General features: G+C 41.8%; 1 protein-coding gene across 3 annotated transcripts in view; it reads left to right on the forward strand.

The window, feature by feature from the left end:
• The window catches only part of ENTREP2 (endosomal transmembrane epsin interactor 2), a 1414087-nt gene that overhangs the window by 1289680 nt on the left and 103764 nt on the right, over window positions 1-20643 (forward strand). For all 3 annotated transcript variants that reach the window (XM_077263898.1, XM_077263899.1, XM_077263900.1), the window contains one exon: window positions 7071-7649. In XM_077263898.1, the coding sequence (XP_077120013.1) occupies window positions 7071-7649 (579 nt within the window). The remainder of the gene's footprint in view (window positions 1-7070; window positions 7650-20643) is intronic.

Genomic DNA, 20643 nt, shown 5'->3' on the forward strand with positions numbered 1-20643 from the left:
GAAGAAAAAAAAAAGAATTTTTATTTTCACGGCTCTGCGTTATAAACTGTAGTGAAACACTTGGGGGTTCAAAGTTCTCACAACACATCTAGATAAGTTCCTTGGGGGGTCTAGTTTCCAATATGGGGTCACTTGTGGGGGGTTTGTACTGTTTGGGTACATCAGGGGCTCTGCAAATGCAACGTGACGCCTGCAGACCAATCCATTTAAGTCTGCATTCCAAATGGCGCTCCTTCCCTTCCGAGCTCTGTCATGTGCCCAAACAGTGATTCCCCCCCACATATGGGGTATCAGCGTACTCAGGACAAATTGAACAACAACTTTTGGGGTCCAATTTATCCTGATACCCTTGTGAAAATACAAAACTGGGGGCTAAAAAATCATTTTTATGAAAAAAAAAATAAATTTTATTTTCACGGCTCTGCGTTATAAACTGTAGTGAAACACTTGGGGGTTCAAAGTTCTCACAACACATCTAGATAAGTTCCTTGGGGGGTCTAGTTTCCAATATGGGGTCACTTGTGGGGGGTTTGTACTGTTTGGGTACATCAGGGGCTCTGCAAATGCAACGTGACGCCTGCAGACCAATCCATTTAAGTCTGCATTCCAAATGGCACTCCTTCCCTTCCGAGCTCTGTCATGCGCCCAAACAGTGGTTCCCCCCCACATATGGGGTATCGTCGTACTCAGGACAAATTGCACAACAACTTTTGTGGTCTAATTTCTTCTCTTACCCTTGGGGAAATAAAAAAATGGGGGCGAAAAGATCATTTTTGTGAAAAAATATGATTTTTTATTTTTACGGCTCTGCATTATAAACTTCTGTGAAGCACTTGTTGGGTCAAAGTGCTCAACACACATCTAGATAAGTTCCTTAGGGGGTCTACTTTCCAAAATGGTGTCACTTGTGGGGGTTTCAATGTTTAGGCACATCAGGGGCTCTCCAAATGCAACATGGCGTCCCATCTCAATTCCAGTCAATTTTGCATTGAAAAGTCAAATGGCGCTCCTTCCCTTCCGAGCTCTGCCCTGCGCCCAAACAATGGTTTACACCCACATATGGGGTATCAGTGTACTCAGGACAAATTGCACAACAATTTTTGGGGTCCAATTTCTTCTCTTACCCTTGGGAAAATAAAAAATTGGGGGCGAAAAATCATTTTTGTGAAAAAATTTGATTTTTTAATTTTACGGCTCTGCATTATAAACTTCTGTGAAGCACTTGTTGGGTCAAAGTGCTCACCACACATCTAGATAAGATCCTTAGGGGGTCTACTTTCCAAAATGGTGTCACTTGTGGGGGGTTTCAATGTTTAGGCACATCAGGGGCTCTCCAAATGCAACATGGCGTCCCATCTCAATTCCAGTCAATTTTGCATTGAAAAGTCAAATGGCGCTCCTTCCCTTCCGAGCTCTGCCCTGCGCCCAAACAATGGTTTACACCCACATATGGGGTATCAGTGTACTCAGGACAAATTGCACAACAATTTTTGGGGTCCAATTTCTTCTCTTACCCTTGGGAAAATAAAAAATTGGGGGCGAAAAATCATTTTTGTGAAAAAATTTGATTTTTTATTTTTACGGCTCTGCATTATAAACTTCTGTGAAGCACTTGTTGGGTCAAAGTGCTCACCACACATCTAGATAAGATCCTTAGGGGGTCTACTTTCCAAAATGGTGTCACTTGTGGGGGGTTTCAATGTTTAGGCACATCAGGGGCTCTCCAAATGCAACATGGCGTCCCATCTCAATTCCAGTCAATTTTGCATTGAAAAGTCAAATGGCGCTCCTTTCCTTCCGAGCTCTGCCATGCGCCCAAACAGTGGTTTACCCCCACATTTGGGGTATCAGCGTACTCAGGACAAATTGTACAACAAATTTTGGGGTCTATTTTCTCCTGTTACCCTTGGTAAAATAAAACAAATTGGAGCTGAAATAAATTTTGTGTGAAAAAAAGTTATAATGTTTATTTTTATTTAAACATTCCAAAAATTCCTGTGAAACACCTGAAGGGTTAATAAACTTCTTGAAAGTGGTTTTGAGTACCTTGAGGGGTGCAGTTTTTAGAATGGTGTCACACTTGGGTATTTTCTATCATATAGACCCCTCAAAATGACTTCAAATGAGATGTGGTCCCTAAAAAAAAATGGTGTTGTAAAAATGAGAAATTGCTGGTCAACTTTTAACCCTTATAACTCCGTCACAAAAAAAATTTTGGTTCCAAAATTGTGCTGATGTAAAGTAGACATGTGGGAAATGTTACTTATTAAGTATTTTGCGTGACATATGTCTGTGATTTAAGGGCATAAAAATTCAAAGTTGGAAAATTGCGAAATTTTCAAAATTTTCGCCAAATATTCATTTTTTTCACAAATAAACGCAAGTTATATCGAAGAAATTTTACCACTATCATGAAGTACAATATGTCTCGAGAAAACAATGTCAGAATCGCCAAGATCCGTTGAAGCGTTCCAGAGTTATAACCTCATAAAGGGACAGTGGTCAGAATTGTAAAAATTGGCCCGGTCATTAACGTGCAAACCACCCTTGGGGGTGAAGGGGTTAATTTAAATAAAAACTCCCAACCCTATTTTACGGATTTATTAACCAAAAAATAAAAATCAAAAATCAAAGTAATCCTCATGTTTTTACAGATGATCCATGCTGCTCATGTTCCTCAATGATCACCAACTCAGCTACATCCAGATAGTGCGATGAGCAGTGACATCAGTGATGCAAACTTTCACCAAACCCGCCTTAACACACTGAGCTGAGCGTGAGAACCACTGCCTGTGACTGGCAGTAACTTTAAAGACGTAACCCACCAGTCACACAAAGTCACATTCTCATGATGCCAGCGATCATATCATAGCTGACATAAGCCCCAAAACTATTACCCCACTTGCCACCACATCAGGTCAAGTGGGAAGAGCCAAGACTAAGCACTACAATTGGATTGCATCATTTCTGGGGCAGCTGAGAGCTGATGTTCTTAGCCTGAGAAGGGGCCAATATCCAATAAAAATTCACACTGTTTTACAAATGTATTTAAAAATAACAAACACAATTATATTCTCCTTACGCCCTTTTCATTGAAGCCTTGGTCCCCTGTAAATAAATAAATAAATAATAAACAACAAAAAATACTCACGTAATGCCCATTCCACTGACGCCATGGTCTCCTGTAAAAAAATAAAATTAAATTAACAGAAAATGCCTCACTTGTTCGACATACGGTCCCATACCGTTTTTCATGTCTGCCATAATTGGTTTTCAACCTGGATGGTGCTGTTCACACTGAAAACCATGGAAGAATGAGCTGCTGCAAGCACACCTTCAGTGATTAGAGGTGATGTCATTGAGGTTACGGGAGGTCACTAAGGCTGCGTTTCTAGCTCACTTCGCTGTGAGTTGGGCTGATGATCTGTGATGAGTCTGACCTCAGTGAGAAATTTCTTACCGTGAACTGCGGTGAACTCACTGAGCTCAGCGCTGCACCATGAGACTTTTTCTAACAGTGCTAGCAGTGATTTCACTGAGGTCACTGCACTTCATCTTCCCAACTTACAGTGAAGTGAGCTGAGAATGCAGTCCCAATGACCTGTGGTAATCTTTATGTTGTCACCGCTAGTCACTGATGCTGCACTCGCAGCAGCTCATTCTCTCATTTTTTCATCCTAGACAGTTGCATCTTGGCACCATCTGGGATGAAATCCAATTGTCACAGACATGAATTACAGTGTTGGACAGTATGTCAAACAGGTGAGGGATATTGTTTTTTATTTTAATTTTTTTCCAGGAGACCAGGGCTTCAAATACAATGCTTAATCATCATACAGCCGAACTAAAAGTGGAATAAAATGCAATAAAAAGATGAATGTAAATAAAAATGATACCTCTGAAAACATCATCTCGTTCCGGAGAAAACAAGCTGCCATACAGCTCCATTAGAGGAAAAATAAAAAAGTTCTGGATCTCAGATTAAAACGATGCAATAATAATTTTTTTATTATTACATTATTCTGTTATTCTAATAGTATATTTTGCTATACAATAGGCACTTCAGTATTTTTAACATTTTATTTATATTGCCCTTATATTTGGACCATCTATTATTGGTTTTGCTGTAGATTTCATGTGCTATTTTGCTCTTAGCAACCCTGGTTTATTTATTTATCTCTAGGCATATTTTGTATTAAGCCATTTTCTCTTTTTCTATTGTGATATGAAGATTTTTTTTTTTTGTCATAAAAAGTATCCACCTACTTTTTGTTTTATAAATTGATATTATGTCTATCCTTGTGCACGTTGATGGTCTAAATAAAGTACTTTTTAGTTTTGCGTTATTGCAAGCATCTCTTTATTTTGGGTTACTGGTACCAGATATACACCTGTTTCTTTCCCCACAATGGTGTTTGTAGGAGACAGTAATTTTTGTTGTCTACAACTTCTGTATAAAGCATAAGCGGTCAGACGATTGCAGCTTCAAGTCTCCGAAGAAGACTAATGAATACACTAAAAAGTTAAAAATAATTAAAAAATAATATAAAAGATAAAATCACTATCACTCCCCTTTTCTCCCATTTAAAATTAAGAAATGAAAAAAATACAAATACATGGTATCTCTAAATCTGTTACAGGCCAATTAATACAAATATAAAATTAACCCAATCAAAAAATGGTGTAACGAGAAAATAAATCAAAAGGCCAGAATTGCGTTTTTTCGGCTGCCACAACAGTGTAAAAATAATGCAAAAAGAGGTGATCAAAGCATTGTATGTACACCTAAATGGTATAATTAAAACCGGCAGCTCGCTCCTAAAAAAAGCCCTCAACACAGCTCCATCACCTGAAAATTTGAAAATGTTACGGCTCTTGGAAAAAAGCGACACCACAAATTTTAGTTCATTTTTACAATATAATGAACTCCGAAAAAGAAAACAATTGCAGAATTACACTTTTCTACTATTTCACTGCACTTGCAACTTTTTACCCACTTTCTTGTACATTACATTATAAAATGGATTCTGTCATTCAAAAGTGCAACTCATCCCACACAAAAAACAAGTACTCTTATGTTTATGTTGATGGAAAAATAAAAAAGCTATGATTTTTGAAGAAGGGGAGGAAAACATGAAAGAGCAAAAATGGAAAATCAACATCTTGATAAATGGGTAAAATTGCTAAGTAATTGTAAAAACAATGAACTTTGCCATTTACCACTTATTAAAAATCCACTCTGTTCTAAAGAATGGGGGGTATTTTTCTGTTTTATTCTGCAATCTATGAGAAGTGACGGCTTCCTAGGCTAGGGGTGTGTGCTTGCAAGATGTTTTCTATGCAGCTCTAAAGTGCTGCTATGAATCTGGCCAGATGGCTGGATCTGGTCAGCTCCGATGTCCCTGCGTTCCTCTGGCAAAGCTGCACAGGAGAACATATAGGTGACTCAGCTATGCCACTGTCTCAACCCTTCAATCATCAGAAGCGCATTGCCTCTCGGCAAAAAGAAACAGGAAGCAGGGGAGAGATGCTCTCCTGAAGATAGGATCCTAAGCCAACCCCTTTAAATATTTAATAAAGACAGTTAATATGAAGAATGTGTGTGTCTATGATGTTCAGTCTATGGTATGCTACAGTAGCATTGTCACCTAGTATATACAGCCAAAATGTAGTTTATTGGCATAAATATTAGAACAAGTTCCCTTGTGCCACATTAAGATTCTAAAACTTTGAATATCATTTGAAAACCCAAGGATGGCACTATTTTATTTAGAACAAATATCTTTATTAAATGATCATAATATACGTAGTATAATTGACAACATTATACCTTTTGATGGGGTACCCTCTTGTTAGTATATAGGTATAATAATCAATCTATGACAAAGTTTTAACTCATCCTTCCAGATTTAGTGCCATCTTGCACTGCCGTTCCAAACTTTGTTTATCATCTGAAGCAGTGACATCACTTTGACAGTGCTGCAGTCAATCAATGACCCGATCTATAAGTCACAAAGCGCTGAGCTGAGAGATTGACTGCAGCATGACCAACATTGTCAGCACTGCAAATGATCAAAAAGACCAGAGCAATGACGATAGGCAGCGAATAAACCCAGATGGGTAAATAAAAGCTTGTATTTTTTCCTTGCCTGCCTCATCCATTTGAGCAATAGCGTTTGAAAGGGGACAACCAAGTTATTTTTCACATAATCGTACTTTTGTTCTATGATTCAGTCCGTGATAAGGTGTTTCTTGGTAATCTCTATGAAAACGAAAAATATGGTGCACAGGAATATTATTATTAACAGAGTTTCCCACCAAAACTGAAAAATATGAGACTAGTAGGAAACCTTATAAAGCAATATAAAGTACTTCATAATTAAAAAAAAACCTGCTTCCCCGTCTGAAGAAGCTAATGCAAAACGCGCATCAATGGGCACACTGTTTTTTTCGGTACTATGAAGTACTCTATATTTATTTAGAAGGCTGCCGTCTACTTTACTATTTTTTAGTTTGGGTTTTGTGTGGAGTTATATTGATATTATTTCTATGCATCATACTCTTCATGTCATGGTCTAAGGGACTTTTTCCCTTTGTTGCACTTGCACTTTTATTGTGAGCTGATTAATGACAGACACTGGACATGTACTTCATTAATTTTCCTTCCACTTATAACTGTCTTTGCAATTGTACCTCTACTATAATTAATTTTTAATATTATTACACTATACTACTATACTTTATCCTGCATCATGTTGTTTTCCCCTGAATTTTATGTCTTTTCTCAGAATTCTTTAATTTAATCATGATTTAATAAAGGGTTTTCTATTATTTATAGTAGTAGAGTCTCCTTCTTGTATTGGATTGCTCTAAATAAACTTTTAATTAATTTTCGCTGTGAGACTAAATATATTTTTGAAGGTTTTTCTCCTTATGAATTTAATGGGGCTTTCCAGGACTAATTCACTCATATATTAGAAGATATACTTCTCTATATCCATACAAAATATATGTTATTCAAAACAAACTTATAGTTAAGCTAATTGTTATCTTCATCTTTTACATTGTAGTGTCTGTGGACAGCACCTCCATTCTGGTATCGGAAATAGCTGACATCCCTGCTCATAGTTGCTCATCAGAAGATCTTTGTTCTTTAGAAGTTCAGGGTTCTTTGCGTTCTGCAGACTTTTCTCCATATAGCACTATTCGCACAGCAGCTACAGAAAGCAGCTGTGCCAGTTTGGAGTATAGTCTCCGCTGTGGCCTTCATCTCACCAATTCTCAGTGTTCACCAGATGAAGATGGAAGCAGAGCATCAACAGACAGATCTCAATGGCAAGACTGTGATAATTATTCTCAGTCCAGATCTTTGGACTCGTCATCTCTGAATCTGAGCACTCCTGAAAGAGAATCTCATTTGTCGACAAAAGAAAGGAAGGTCTCAATGAAACCCATAAAAATGTGTTGTGGTGTGTTCAGCCAAACACCTGGACAATGCCAACCATCACCAAGCACACTACCAATTAATCCAACACCTCACTCAGGACAGAAGGAAAAGACAGCCCAGCAGCATCGTGCCAAAAGATATCGGATTGCCAGTATAGTCCGATCCACCAGTGACCCAGTTTCCTGCTCATCTAGTACAGAAGGTAAGCAGACAAATTATAAGAGTGCACCAATGGGGCATCAAAAATCGGGTATAACCTGAATGATGCTTTTCCTAATGAAGTAATGTAGAAACTAATAAAGCCTACATTATAAGTTGAGAAAATGTACAATTTCTTACAGAATATTTAACACTAAATTTAAAGGGAACCCGTCACCAGGTTTGACCAATTCTATAATGCTGTATATTTTCCCCCAACCCAACCTGTAAGACAAGAGAAAGACCTTTCATTATACTCACCTGCGGGGTGGTCCTGTTTGAGGAGTATCGCTGGTCTTGGTCCGGCGCCACCCTTCTTGTGATGCCATCCTCCTTCTTTCTTCATGTGGATGACATGTGCCTACATCATCCACACATGGTCCCTGGCAGTAGAGCAGAGTAAACTACTCCAGTGCACATGTGCCGGGGCTCTTTCATCTTTCCCGGTGCCTGCACACTGCAGTACTTTACTCTGCCCTAGTCAGGGCAGAGAAGTACACCTGCACAGGAGTGCAATGCCAGGGAGACTGTGTGGATGATGTAGGGATGCATCACCCATACGAAGCAAGAAGAAAGATGGCATTGCAAGAAGAGGGGAGGCACTGGAGCAAGACCAATGACACCCCTCAGACCGGACTGCCCGCAGTTGAGTATAATAAATGGTCTTTTTCTTGTCTTTCAGGTCAGTTTGGGGGCAGATATACTGCATTATAGATTGCTCTTTATCAGGCCTGAAAGGTGGTGGCTGAATGTCATATCGGTCAAACCTGGTCACAGATTCGCTTTAAGGCATCTCTGATATCAAATGATGTCAAAGGGAAAGAGGGAGGGCAGCAGCTTCCTCCTCTATCTCCTTTGAAAATGTGATAATTTAGCTGAGTTAACCCTTTTTGTTCATGGAGTAATTTAAAGTGTAAGGATACTTTAAAGTGGTATTCCCAGGTTTGAAAGTTATCCCTTATCCATCTATGACATAGGGGATAACTTTTCAATCACTGGGGATCTGACCACTAACACTCCTATCAGTCCCGCGAATGGGGGCTCATGTGACTTGAATGGTAGGTCGATCATGGGTATTGTTACTCTATTTATTCTTAATGGAACTGCTTTAGACAGCTGAGTGATGTGCTCTGTGATTTTCGCATAAGAATGAATGGAACATCAGTAGTAATGATCGACCTCTACTCTATTCACACTTCAGAACCCCAGTTCTTGGGATTGGTGGGAGTCTTTGTGGTCGGTCAACTAGCAATCGGAAAGTTATCTCTTATCCCAAAGATAGGGGATACCTCTGAGTCTTGAAGATACCCATATAAATATAGACAACACAAAGTCATTACACTCCTTGAGTACAAGGGAACTCGCCCTAAATAGTATTGCTGCACATCAGAGCCCTGCTTACACCTAAAAGTCCTTAAATACAATAATCAACTATTACTATCTAAGATGTTGTCAATAATTAAATTAAATGATTGCAATTGTTAATATACTTGCTATTTTATTCATCTGAAGGGTCTGGAGTGCTGCCTACATTTTTATATTTGCCAACCTTTATGAAATGTTTGGTTTACAAATAGTGCTGTGCACCAACCACTTTATAAAGACTGGTGCTGCTTGGACTTTTGTTTTTTGCTAAATACTGTAAATAGACATAAGACTCTTGGGAACGTGTCTATGTTGTCACCAAGCCTTCCCAAAATGTAGATGCAATTTTAAAAACACAGAGTTGAATTTTAGGCAACACTTTGGGTAAAATTGATAGTGTGTTGGTTCCTACTGGGTGCTTGAGATGGTATTATTGTGTAGCACAGATCTTTTCTACTTATCTTTTTAATCTGTGTTTAAGGGTGATTTCACACTGCATTCAGGCAGCCGTTCAGTAGCTTAGTCCGGCATATGTCCGAACCCTCCGCAAAACAGGATTTGGTCGTATGCGCCAATGGGGTCATAGACTATAATAGTGCCGACGGAGTGAATGTACTCTCTGTCGTACATCATTTTTGGGTGTGTTCGCCTACTGGAGGTGCACACTCAGACATAGTAGAATGTGTATGGGTGTCGGCCTCCAGTAAGTGTATACGCCTGAAAATTATGCATGGCAGAGCTTACATTCACTCTGCCAGCACCATTATGGTCTATAGCCCCATCAGCACTTACGTCCGAATCCCATTTTGCCATAGGTTCGGAAGTAAGCACCGACGGGAGCCACTGAAAAGGTTCTTAAACGCAGTGTGAAAACACCCTTAGGCCGGGATCACACATGCAAGAAACACAGCCGAGTCTCGCATGTTAAAGGGAACCTGTCACCACGTTTTTGGAAGATGGGATAAAAATAGCGTTAAATAGGGGCAGAGGTGGGCGTTACATTAGTGTGTGTGTTATGCGTTTATTACCCACCTAAGTTGCCGAAATAACTTTGCAAAGTCTCCGTTTTCGCCTGTCAATCAGGCTGGTCAGGTCGCATGGGCGTTGTCTTCCCCCAGATTTGGCGTAGTTTTCCGTTGGTGGCGTAGTGGTGTGCGCATGCCCAAAGTCCGGAATCCTCTTCCAGGGGATTTAAAATAGCGCGGTGTTCGTTATTGCATTGGTGATCGGTGGGCGCGGCCATCTTCCTTTGGCCGCGCGTGCGCAGAAGCGGCGCTCTGCTGGCCGCGGCTTCAGGAAAATGGCCGCCGCGATATCCATCTGCGCACGCGCGGCATCCCGCGGCCATTTTCCTGAAGCCGCGGCCAGCAGAGCGCCGCTTCTGCGCACGCGCGGCCAAAGGAAGATGGCCGCGCCCACCGATCACCAATGCAATAACGAACACCGCGCTATTTTAAATCCCCTGGAAGAGGATTCCGGACTTTGGGCATGCGCACACCACTACGCCACCAACGGAAAACTACGCCAAATCTGGGTGAAGACACCACGCCCATGTGACCTGACCAGCCTGATTGACAGGCGAAAACGGAGACTTTGCAAAGTTATTTCGGCAACTTAGGTGGGTAATAAACGCATAACACACACACTAATGTAACGCCCACCTCTGCCCCTATTTAACGCTATTTTTATCCCATCTTCCAAAAACGTGGTGACAGGTTCCCTTTAATACCCGACACTGCCGCCTGCACTCAGGAGCAGAGCGTACGTCTGCATGTATTGCTATGCAGCTGCACGCTCCGCTCCTGAGAGCCGGCGACAGTGCCGGGTAATAACATGCGAGACTCGGACATGTTTCTCGCATGTGTGATCCTGGCCTTACAGGGAGCAATGCAAACTGCATGGGGACAGGCAATCATTGATATAAATTACTCTGTCCCTATGCAATCTGCATATTGTATCCAAGGCAGTATATGATGCTGACAATAAAGATTTTTTAAGCCCTTTTCTTGCTCATTCATTAGGTGATAGCTATTATGTTTATTTATGACAATAATAAAGAGGTTTAAAAAATTCAGAACGCTTGCTCAGCCGATCAATCTAAATGAAAGTGCCTTAATGAATTGTTCCATTAGACCCCTCAATAGGTATGCAGCGTCATTCATACTTCTGTTTTTCATCTATGTGTTCTATACTTTTTTTATTTTCATAGATATCATACTTTATAATATATGATGCTGTTCATGTGTTTTTTTTGTGGACAGTATCTTCAAAAAAAGCATGGAGACATACAGCATCTGTTTTTGATTGAAGTGATAGATAAAAATAACTTAAACAAATTTATGGGGGGAGTTAGCAATGTAATGGGTAGGAGACATTATGCTATTTTTTTTTGCACATATGTAAATCACTGTTGAAACAATGATAGTAAAAACTGACACACTGACTAAACACTGATAAAAATTGGTCCTGTTTTCGGGAACATGAAAAAAAACAGACACCTGAGTGAGGCTTAAGAATTTATCATTTCAGCTTGTAATGTTCCATTTAGGCAAGTTTCAAACAACCTTTTATTTCTCATACGTGAAAAATGGTTGGTGCGCTGGACGGATTTTTGGTTAGTGTTTGAGTCTTTTCCATCTTTGTTGCACCCTTTTTTGTAAGAATGAAAAAAGGAAATCTTAACCTCTCCTACACTTTAGGACTTATACAGACAAGCATATTGTACAGATCTGTGCTGTCTGAGTAAAAATCAATCAGCACACTAACAAATTCAAGCCTATGGGTCCACAAAAAATTGAATGCCATACAGATCATCCATACTGTATCTGATTTCATATTGATACATTGCCATTATTAACATAGAAAACTGTGATATTTTGTGATATGCATATTTTCAAATTCTGATGTTTAAATACGAATGTCAGATGGACGTAAAATATGGACACACGGTGTCGAGTTCCCGCTGCTGCACAAGGGTAATCTAGAGTCACCTCCACTGCAGTCTCCCATTCTTCTTCAGCTACAGTGGAGCCTGCTCAGTGGAGACATCGGTCCCAGCATCTGGCTCAGGCAGACACTGTGCGCTTGGTTACTGCTGATCTTCCAGGCTCAGCCATTATAACCAGCACTGTTCTGCGGCGAGCAGATGCTCCTGGGACTAAGTCCTGCTTTTCCGCTACTGAGCATGCCCAAGGGATGACCTCTCATTGGAGGTCGGGGGTCACATGCTCAGGTCCTGAAGCAGTTCCTATTGGACCACCAGGAAGGTCCTTGAGAGCTTTCTCTATAAATGGTTTGCATGGCCGCACGGCCATGCGCTTGTATCAACTTATGTTTATGAGCTTAGCTACCTTGTGGTCTGTGTCTGCATGTGTTCAGGGTTGGCTGTATAGCCACTAGAATTTCGGCACCTCTGGAGAGGAGTTTGTGCATGTGAATTTAGGGCTGGCATATAGCCACTAGAATTCCGGCTCCTCCGGAGAGGAGTTGTTTGTGTGCTATGCTGACTGTCTGACCACTGTATGCTACCTGCTCTGTTAGTTAGCTGTGATCCTCTGTGAGGTTAACAGGGCACAGCATTATCCTAATCCCGGTGACTCTGTGAAGCAACAGAGCTCGCTCCTTTACAGTCCATGTGACGGAACCAGTGTCTATTCAGGCGTTGTACCGCCATATAGTGCCACAATATACTAGCAGCAGATTCCACTCCTGCACGATGGACCCCGGGCTGCGAACGCATCTCAATATTTACTCGGTGCATTCCGCCGGCCCTAACACACGGATGGCACACAGATTGCATAGGAATGACAATGCAAATATAAATTGTACACGTTATGCTCATCTGACCCCGGTCTTAAACAGTAAAATATGGACAGCACACACAAGACATCTATGTACTATATGTTTTTTCATAAAACAATAAACTTGCATTGGCGAGTTTGTTCTGCAACATGGATCAAAGTAGAATTTCTCTTTCTCTATTTTTTTGTAGATTGATGTTAGAAAAGTCACATGCATTTTAATACGTACATGATCTATCTTCAATAATTATGGATAGCACACAACATGTACTAAAAAACTGATGTACAAAATCAACCTAACCGCTTCACAGAAAAGTTAGAAGTAGAAAACTTAGAGGAGTTGTCCACTACTTGGATAACCCCTTCTCATATCCCATGTTTGGCCCCATTAAAATAAAAATGCTTATATTCACTTCCCATGTCGGCACCGTTCTAACGGTGTCAGCTCTTGCTCTACCAAAGTTCATGTGACGTTGTTACATCACGCAAACCCTGTGACCAATTAGGTTTGGTTTCACTGTCCCTGCCTTCGGACATACACTCACCGGCCACTTTATTAGGTACACCATGCTAGTAACGGGTTGGACCCCCTTTTGCCTTCAGAACTGCCTCAATTCTTCGTGGCATAGATTCAACAAGGTGCTGGAAGCATTCCTCAGAGATTTTGGTCCATATTGACATGATGGCATCACACAGTTGCCGCAGATTTGTCGGCTGCACATCCCAAAGATGCTCTATACAAGGCAGGATGGATCCATGCTTTCATGTTGTTTACGCCAAATTCTGACCCTACCATCCGAATGTCGCAGCAGAAATCGAGACTCATCAGACCAAGCAACGTTTTTCCAATCTTCTACTGTCCAATTTCGATGAGCTTGTACAAATTGTAGCCTCAGTTTCCCGTTCTTAGCTGAAAGGAGTGGTACCCGGTGTGGTCTTCTGCTGCTGTAGCCCATCTGCCTCAAAGTTTGACGCACTGTGCGTTCAAAGATGCTCTTAGGCCTACCTTGGTTGTAACGGGTGGCGATTTGAGTCACTGTTGCCTTTCTATCAGCTCGAACCAGTCTGCCCATTCTCCTCTGACCTCTGGCATCAACAAGGCATTTCCGCCCACAGAACTGCCGCTCACTGGATTTTTTTTCTTTTTCGGACCATTCTCTGTAAACCCTAGAGATGGTTGTGCGTGAAAATCCCAGTAGATCAGCAGTTTCTGAAATACTCAGACCAGCCCTTCTGGCACCAACAACCATGCCACGTTCAAAGGCACTCAAATCACCTTTCTTCCCCATACTGATGCTCGGTTTGAACTGCAGGAGATTGTCTTGACCATGTCTACATGCCTAAATGCACTGAGTTGCCGCCATGTGATTGGCTGATTAGAAATTAAGTGTTAACAAGAAGTTGGACAGGTGTACCTAATAAAGTGGCCGGTGAGTGTATAAGTAATCAGCAGGAAGTCAGAGTTGCGGCTGGCCGCTCACTTCCTGATAATTACTTATACATCCGAAGGCGGGGACAATTACACCAATGCTGATTGGACACAGGGCTCATTTAACGTAACAACTTCACGTGAGCCACGGGAGGGAGAGTGCTGATACTGCTGGTATGGTGCCGGCACAGGAAGTGAGTATAAGCAAGTAGTAGGCAACCCTTTAAAAACTGATCTAGTAGTTTATTACTATTATTATTAGTGGTAAATGCACATTTTCCCCAAACACCTACATAATTTATATGCTTCTTCACCAAATGTCTCTAAACATTCTGTGCTGAACAGATCCAGTAATATCTGTGCAGGGGACTTATATATACCAAGACAGATAGAATGGATAACCAGGTTAGAAAGTTATAACATTTGATCAATATAGAGCACATTTGAAAATAAAACTCTGACAAAATATATCAGCAGATATAACCTGCAGTTTGACTTTAGTACCTGAAATGGATTCTGTATTTTATAGCAGGCAGTTACTAGAAAGAAGTTTCATGTTTCAGGCAGCCCCAGCAGTTCTGCAGCACAATTGCTAGATTAATTAGAGAAGACACTTGGAAGCTTGAACTGAATTTCGAATTAAAGGCACTTTTAAACACACCAGAAAATTACCAGACAGGTAATATGGTTTGTATCCCCAGCTGAGAAAATGAGGCTGAACTTTAACACACTTATAGAATGATTCCACTAGTTTAATGCTTTGTGTTTCCAGCTGGCCTTTCACAGTATGAGACTATATGTCTTTTAGAAAGTCTTGTTTGCAAATAGGTTCTTGTTGACTTGTGTTTAGTAAATTGCTGCCTAAGTAGATCCGGTCTGAATCAGTTCAGAGACCTTTACAAAACTCGGCAAAATTACTAATGTTGTAAACGTACAGTATCTTGCTGCAGTTTATACCATGCAGGGAAATGAGATTACCTTCATAATTTTCTCCCTGAATGCTGCTAACAGGGCAGCTGTTTAAAATATAATAATAGTATTGTACAGAAAATAAGTTTCAATAAGAATATTTCAAGCTTGACTTTTGCTGACCTGTTTGCTATTTATTTTCTCTGTGCTGTATTTCATAGGAAAGGATAAAGAATAAATCATTAATGGAATATTTAAATCAGGTTTTAATAAAACGTTTAAAATATGTGTATTTGTTGCTGTTATTTACCAACTTTTGTTATTTACAAAAGGAAATCTTCAATATTACAGTTATTGTAAGCACAGCCATGTGCTGCCTTCTGTAATTCACTCATCAGCTTTGCTGTTTAGACTGGGACAGGCTCAGCAGAGACTGGAGGTTTTTATGACAGCTCCATTGCATTGACTAAAGGCCCCGTCTCACATAGCGAGATCGCTAGCGAGATCGCTGCTGAGTCACAAGTTTTGTGACGCAACAGCGACCTCAGTAGCGATCTCGCTATGTGTGACACGTACCAGCGATCAGGCCCCTGCTGCGAGATCGCTGGTCGTGTCAGAATGGCCTGGACCTTTTTTTGGTCCGTTGAGGTCCCGCTGACATCGCTGAATCGGTGTGTGTGACATCGATCCAGCGATGTCTTCACTGGTAACTGTTGTGAATTCTGTTTGTGGGCTCCCCCGGTGGTGTTTTATGGTAGTGCCACTTATTTGCCTTCTTCTATCCTTGATCACCTGTTGACACCCATTAGGGGAGTTTCCTATTTAAGGCTGCTTGGCTGCTGGTCTGATGCCGGCCAACAATGTATCAGTAGCATTCTGTTGCATTCTCTTGCCTCAAGATCCTGTTCAGCTAAGTTGAATTTTGTTTCTAGTTAATGCCTTTTGTCCAGCTATTTGCAATGTGACTCTCTGTAGCTGGAAGCTCTCGTGGACTGAAATTGCCACTCCAGTGGCATGAGTTGTCACTGGAGTTTTAAAGTAATTTCAGGATGGTGTTTTTGAGTAGTGTTTTGAAGTTGACCGTGAAGTGACTCTTTCCTGTACTTCTGCTATCTAGTAAGTGGACCTCACTGTGCTAAATCTGCTGTTCATCCTACGTATGTCTTTTCCTCTTGACTCACCGTCAATATCTGTGGGGGGCTGCTATCTCCTTTTGGGGTTCATCTCTGGAGGTAAGGCAGGCCTGTATATTCCTCTGATAGGGGTAGTTAGATCTCCGGCTGGCGCGTGGTGTCTAGGGCATCGTAGGAAACACTCCCCGGCTACTTCCAGTGTCGTGTCAGGTTCAGGTCACGGTCACTTTAGTTCCCATCACCCGAGAGCTAGTCCGTTGTTATTTTGATTTCCCTGCCATTGGGAAAATCATAACAGTTTGGCCGGCCAGCATGTGTTAAAACTATGCACTAAAGCAGGAAAGGATATGAAAAGGTTTTTTTTCCTTCTGTGTTTGGAAAGTGCTTATTTGTACTCCTTGCTTAAACTGCAGTCTTCAGCCTTTTTTTTTTCCTCTCCTCTTAATCTCTGAATGGCTTTGGTTACACCTGTTTGAATCATGGATCCACAGAGTTTGGTTGCAGGTCTGAATAACCTGGCTACAAAGGTCCAGAACTTACAAGATTTTGTTATACGTGCTCCAATGTCTGAACCTAAGATCCCTATGCCTGAATTTTTTACCGGAGACAGATCCCGTTTTTTGAATTTCAGAGAGAATTGTAAATTGTTTTTGTCTCTGAAATCTCACTCTGCTGGTGATCCTGCGCAACAGGTTAAAATTGTTATTTCTCTATTGCGGGGTGACCCACAGAGTTGGGCATTTGCATTGTCACCAGGGGATCCTGCGTTATTAAATGTAGATGCGTTTTTTCTGGCTTTGGGGTTGCTTTATGAAGAACCTAATTTAGAGATTTTGGCTGAGAAAGCCTTGATAGCTCTTTCCCAAGGGCAAGATGAAGCTGAGATATACTGCCAAAAATTTCGTAAATGGTCGGTGCTTACTAAATGGAATGAGTGCGCTCTAGCAGCTAATTTCAGAGAAGGTCTCTCTGATGCCGTGAAGGATGTCATGGTGGGGTTCCCTGTGCCTACAGGTCTGAATGATGCCATGAAATTGGCTATCCAGATTGATCGGCGTTTACGGGAGCGCAAATCTGTGCACCATATGGCGGTATCTTCTGAGCAAAAATCTGTGCACCATATGGCGGTATCTTTTGAGCAAAAACCTGTGCACCATATGGCGGTATCTTCTGAGCAAAAACCTGTGCACCATATGGCGGTATCTTCTGAGCAAAAACCTGTGCATCATTTGGCGGTGACCTCTGAAAAGGCACCAGAGCATATGCAATGCGATAGTGTATTGTCTAGAGGCGAACGACAGAATTACAGGCACAAAAATGGGTTGTGCTTCTATTGTGGAGATCCAGCTCATGTTATATCAGCATGCTCTAAACGCATAAAGAAGGTTGATAAAGAGGTTGATAAATCTTTTTCTATGGGTACCTTGCAGTCTAAATTTCTTTTGTCCGTGACATTGATTTGTACTTTATCATCTGTTACTGTGGATGCTTATGTGGATTCTGGCGCCGCTCTGAGTCTCATGGATTGGTCCTTTGCCAAGCGTTGTGGGTTTGATTTAGAGCCTCTGGAGGTTTCTATTCCCTTAAAGGGTATTGATTCTACACCTTTGGCTAGCAATAAACCACAATATTGGACACAAGTGACTATGCATCTTTCCCCAGACCATCAGGAGATTATTCGTTTCCTTGTGTTATATAATCTACATGACGTATTAGTACTTGGATTACCATGGTTACAAATTCATAATCCAGTCTTGGACTGGAGATCAATGTCTGTGCTGAGCTGGGGATGTCAGGGGATTCATGGGGATGCACCTTTGGTTCCCATTTCTTCATCTACTCCCTCTGAGATCCCAGCATTTCTGTCAGATTTTTATGATGTCTTTCAGGAGCCTAAAACTGATTCTCTCCCCCCTCACAGAGAGTGTGACTGCGCTATTGAGTTGATTCCCGGTAGTAAATTTCCTAAGGGTCGCTTGTTTAATTTGTCTGTACCTGAACATACTGCTATGCGGGAGTATATCAGAGAATCTTTGGAAAAGGGTCATATTCGCCCCTCTTTGTCTCCACTGGGGGCAGGGTTTTTCTTTGTGGGTAAAAAGGATGGTTCATTGAGACCTTGTATCGACTATCGACTTCTGAATAAGATTACAGTTAAATACCAGTACCCGTTACCTTTACTGACTGATCTTTTTGCTCGCATAAAGGGGGCGAAGTGGTTCACTAAGATCGATCTACGTGGTGCGTATAATTTGGTGCGGATTAAGCAGGGGGATGAGTGGAAGACCGCATTTAATACGCCTGAAGGCCATTTTGAGTATTTGGTAATGCCTTTCGGTCTCGCGAATGCCCCTTCCGTTTTTCAGTCCTTTATGCACGATATTTTCCGTGAATATCTGGATAAATTTATGATTGTGTATTTGGATGATATTTTGATTTTTTCGGAGGACTGGGAATCTCATGTTCAACAGGTCAGGAGAGTTTTTCAGGTTTTACGAGCTAATTCTCTATTTGTGAAGGGCTCAAAGTGTATTTTTGGGGTTCAGAGAATTTCCTTTTTTGGGATATATTTTTTCCCCTTCATCTATGGAGATGGACCCTGTTAAGGTTCAGGCTATTTGTGATTGGATACAACCTACTTCTCTAAAGAGTCTTCAGAAATTCTTGGGATTTGCTAATTTCTATCGCCGATTCATAGCGGGTTTTTCTGCCATTGCTAAACCTTTGACTGATTTGACCAAGAAGGGTGCTGATGTTGCTAATTGGTCCTCTGCGGCTGTGGAGGCCTTTCGGGAGCTTAAGCGCCGCTTTTCTTCTGCTCCTGTGTTGCGCCAGCCTGATGTTTCGCTCCCGTTCCAGGTTGAAGTAGATGCTTCCGAGATCGGAGCAGGTGCAGTTTTGTCGCAGAAAGGTCCTGACTGCTCAGTGATGAGACCATGTGCGTTTTTCTCTCGAAAGTTTTCGCCCGCTGAGCGAAATTATGATGTTGGAAATCGGGAGCTCTTGGCCATGAAGTGGGCATTTGAGGAGTGGCGTCATTGGCTTGAGGGTGCTAGACACCAGGTGGTGGTCTTGACTGACCACAAAAATCTAATTTATCTTGAGTCAGCCAGGCGTCTGAATCCTAGACAGGCGTGCTGGTCGTTGTTTTTCTCTCGATTTAACTTTGTGGTTTCATATCTGCCTGGGTCTAAGAATGTGAGGGCGGATGCCCTCTCTAGGAGTTTTGAGCCTGACTCGCCTGGTGATTCCGAACCTACTGGCATCCTGAAGGATGGGGTGATATTGTCAGCTGTCTCCCCAGACCTGCGGCGCTCTTTGCAGGAGTTTCAGGTGGATAGGCCTGATCGCTGTCCGCCTGGTAGACTGTTTGTCCCTGATGACTGGACCAGTAGAGTTATTTCGGAGGTTCACTCTTCTGCGTTGGCAGGTCATCCTGGAATTTTTGGCACCAGGGATCTGGTGTCTAGGTCCTTCTGGTGGCCTTCCTTGTCTCGAGATGTACGTATTTTTGTGCAGTCTTGTGATGTTTGTGCTCGGGCTAAGCCCTGCTGTTCCCGGGCCAGCGGGTTGTTGTTGCCCTTGCCTATTCCTAAGAGGCCTTGGACGCACATCTCTATGGACTTTATTTCTGACCTTCCTGTTTCTCGTAGGATGTCCGTCATCTGGGTGGTGTGTGACCATTTTTCCAAGATGGTTCACTTGGTACCTTTGCCCAAATTGCCCTCCTCCTCTGAGCTGGTCCCTCTGTTTTTTCAGAATGTTGTGCGTTTGCATGGTATTCCTGAGAATATAGTGTCTGACAGGGGTACTCAGTTTGTGTCTAGATTTTGGCGGGCGTTCTGTGCCAGGATGGGCATCGACTTGTCTTTTTCGTCTGCATTCCATCCTCAGACTAATGGCCAGACTGAGCGTACTAATCAGACCTTGGAGACTTACTTGAGGTGTTTTGTGTCCGCTGATCAGGACGATTGGCTTGATTTTTTGCCATTGGCAGAGTTTGCCCTTAACAATCGGGCCAGTTCTGCCACTTTGGTTTCTCCATTTTTTTGTAATTCAGGGTTTCACCCTCGCTTTTCGTCCGGTCAACTGGAATCTTCGGATTGTCCTGGAGTAGATGCTGTGGTTGATAGAATGCATCAGATTTGGGGACAGGTTGTGGACAATTTGAAGTTGTCCCAGGAGAAGACTCAACAGTTCACTAATCGTCATCGGCGTGTCGGTCCTCGTCTTTGTGTTGGGGACCTGGTTTGGTTGTCTTCTCGATTTGTTCCTATGAAGGTCTCGTCTCCTAAGTTTAAGCCTCGGTTTATCGGCCCTTATAGGATTCTGGAGGTTCTCAATCCTGTGTCATTTCGTTTG

The sequence above is a fragment of the Ranitomeya variabilis genome, chromosome 5 (genome assembly GCF_051348905.1).
Source record: "Ranitomeya variabilis isolate aRanVar5 chromosome 5, aRanVar5.hap1, whole genome shotgun sequence".
Lineage (NCBI taxonomy): Eukaryota > Metazoa > Chordata > Amphibia > Anura > Dendrobatidae > Ranitomeya > Ranitomeya variabilis.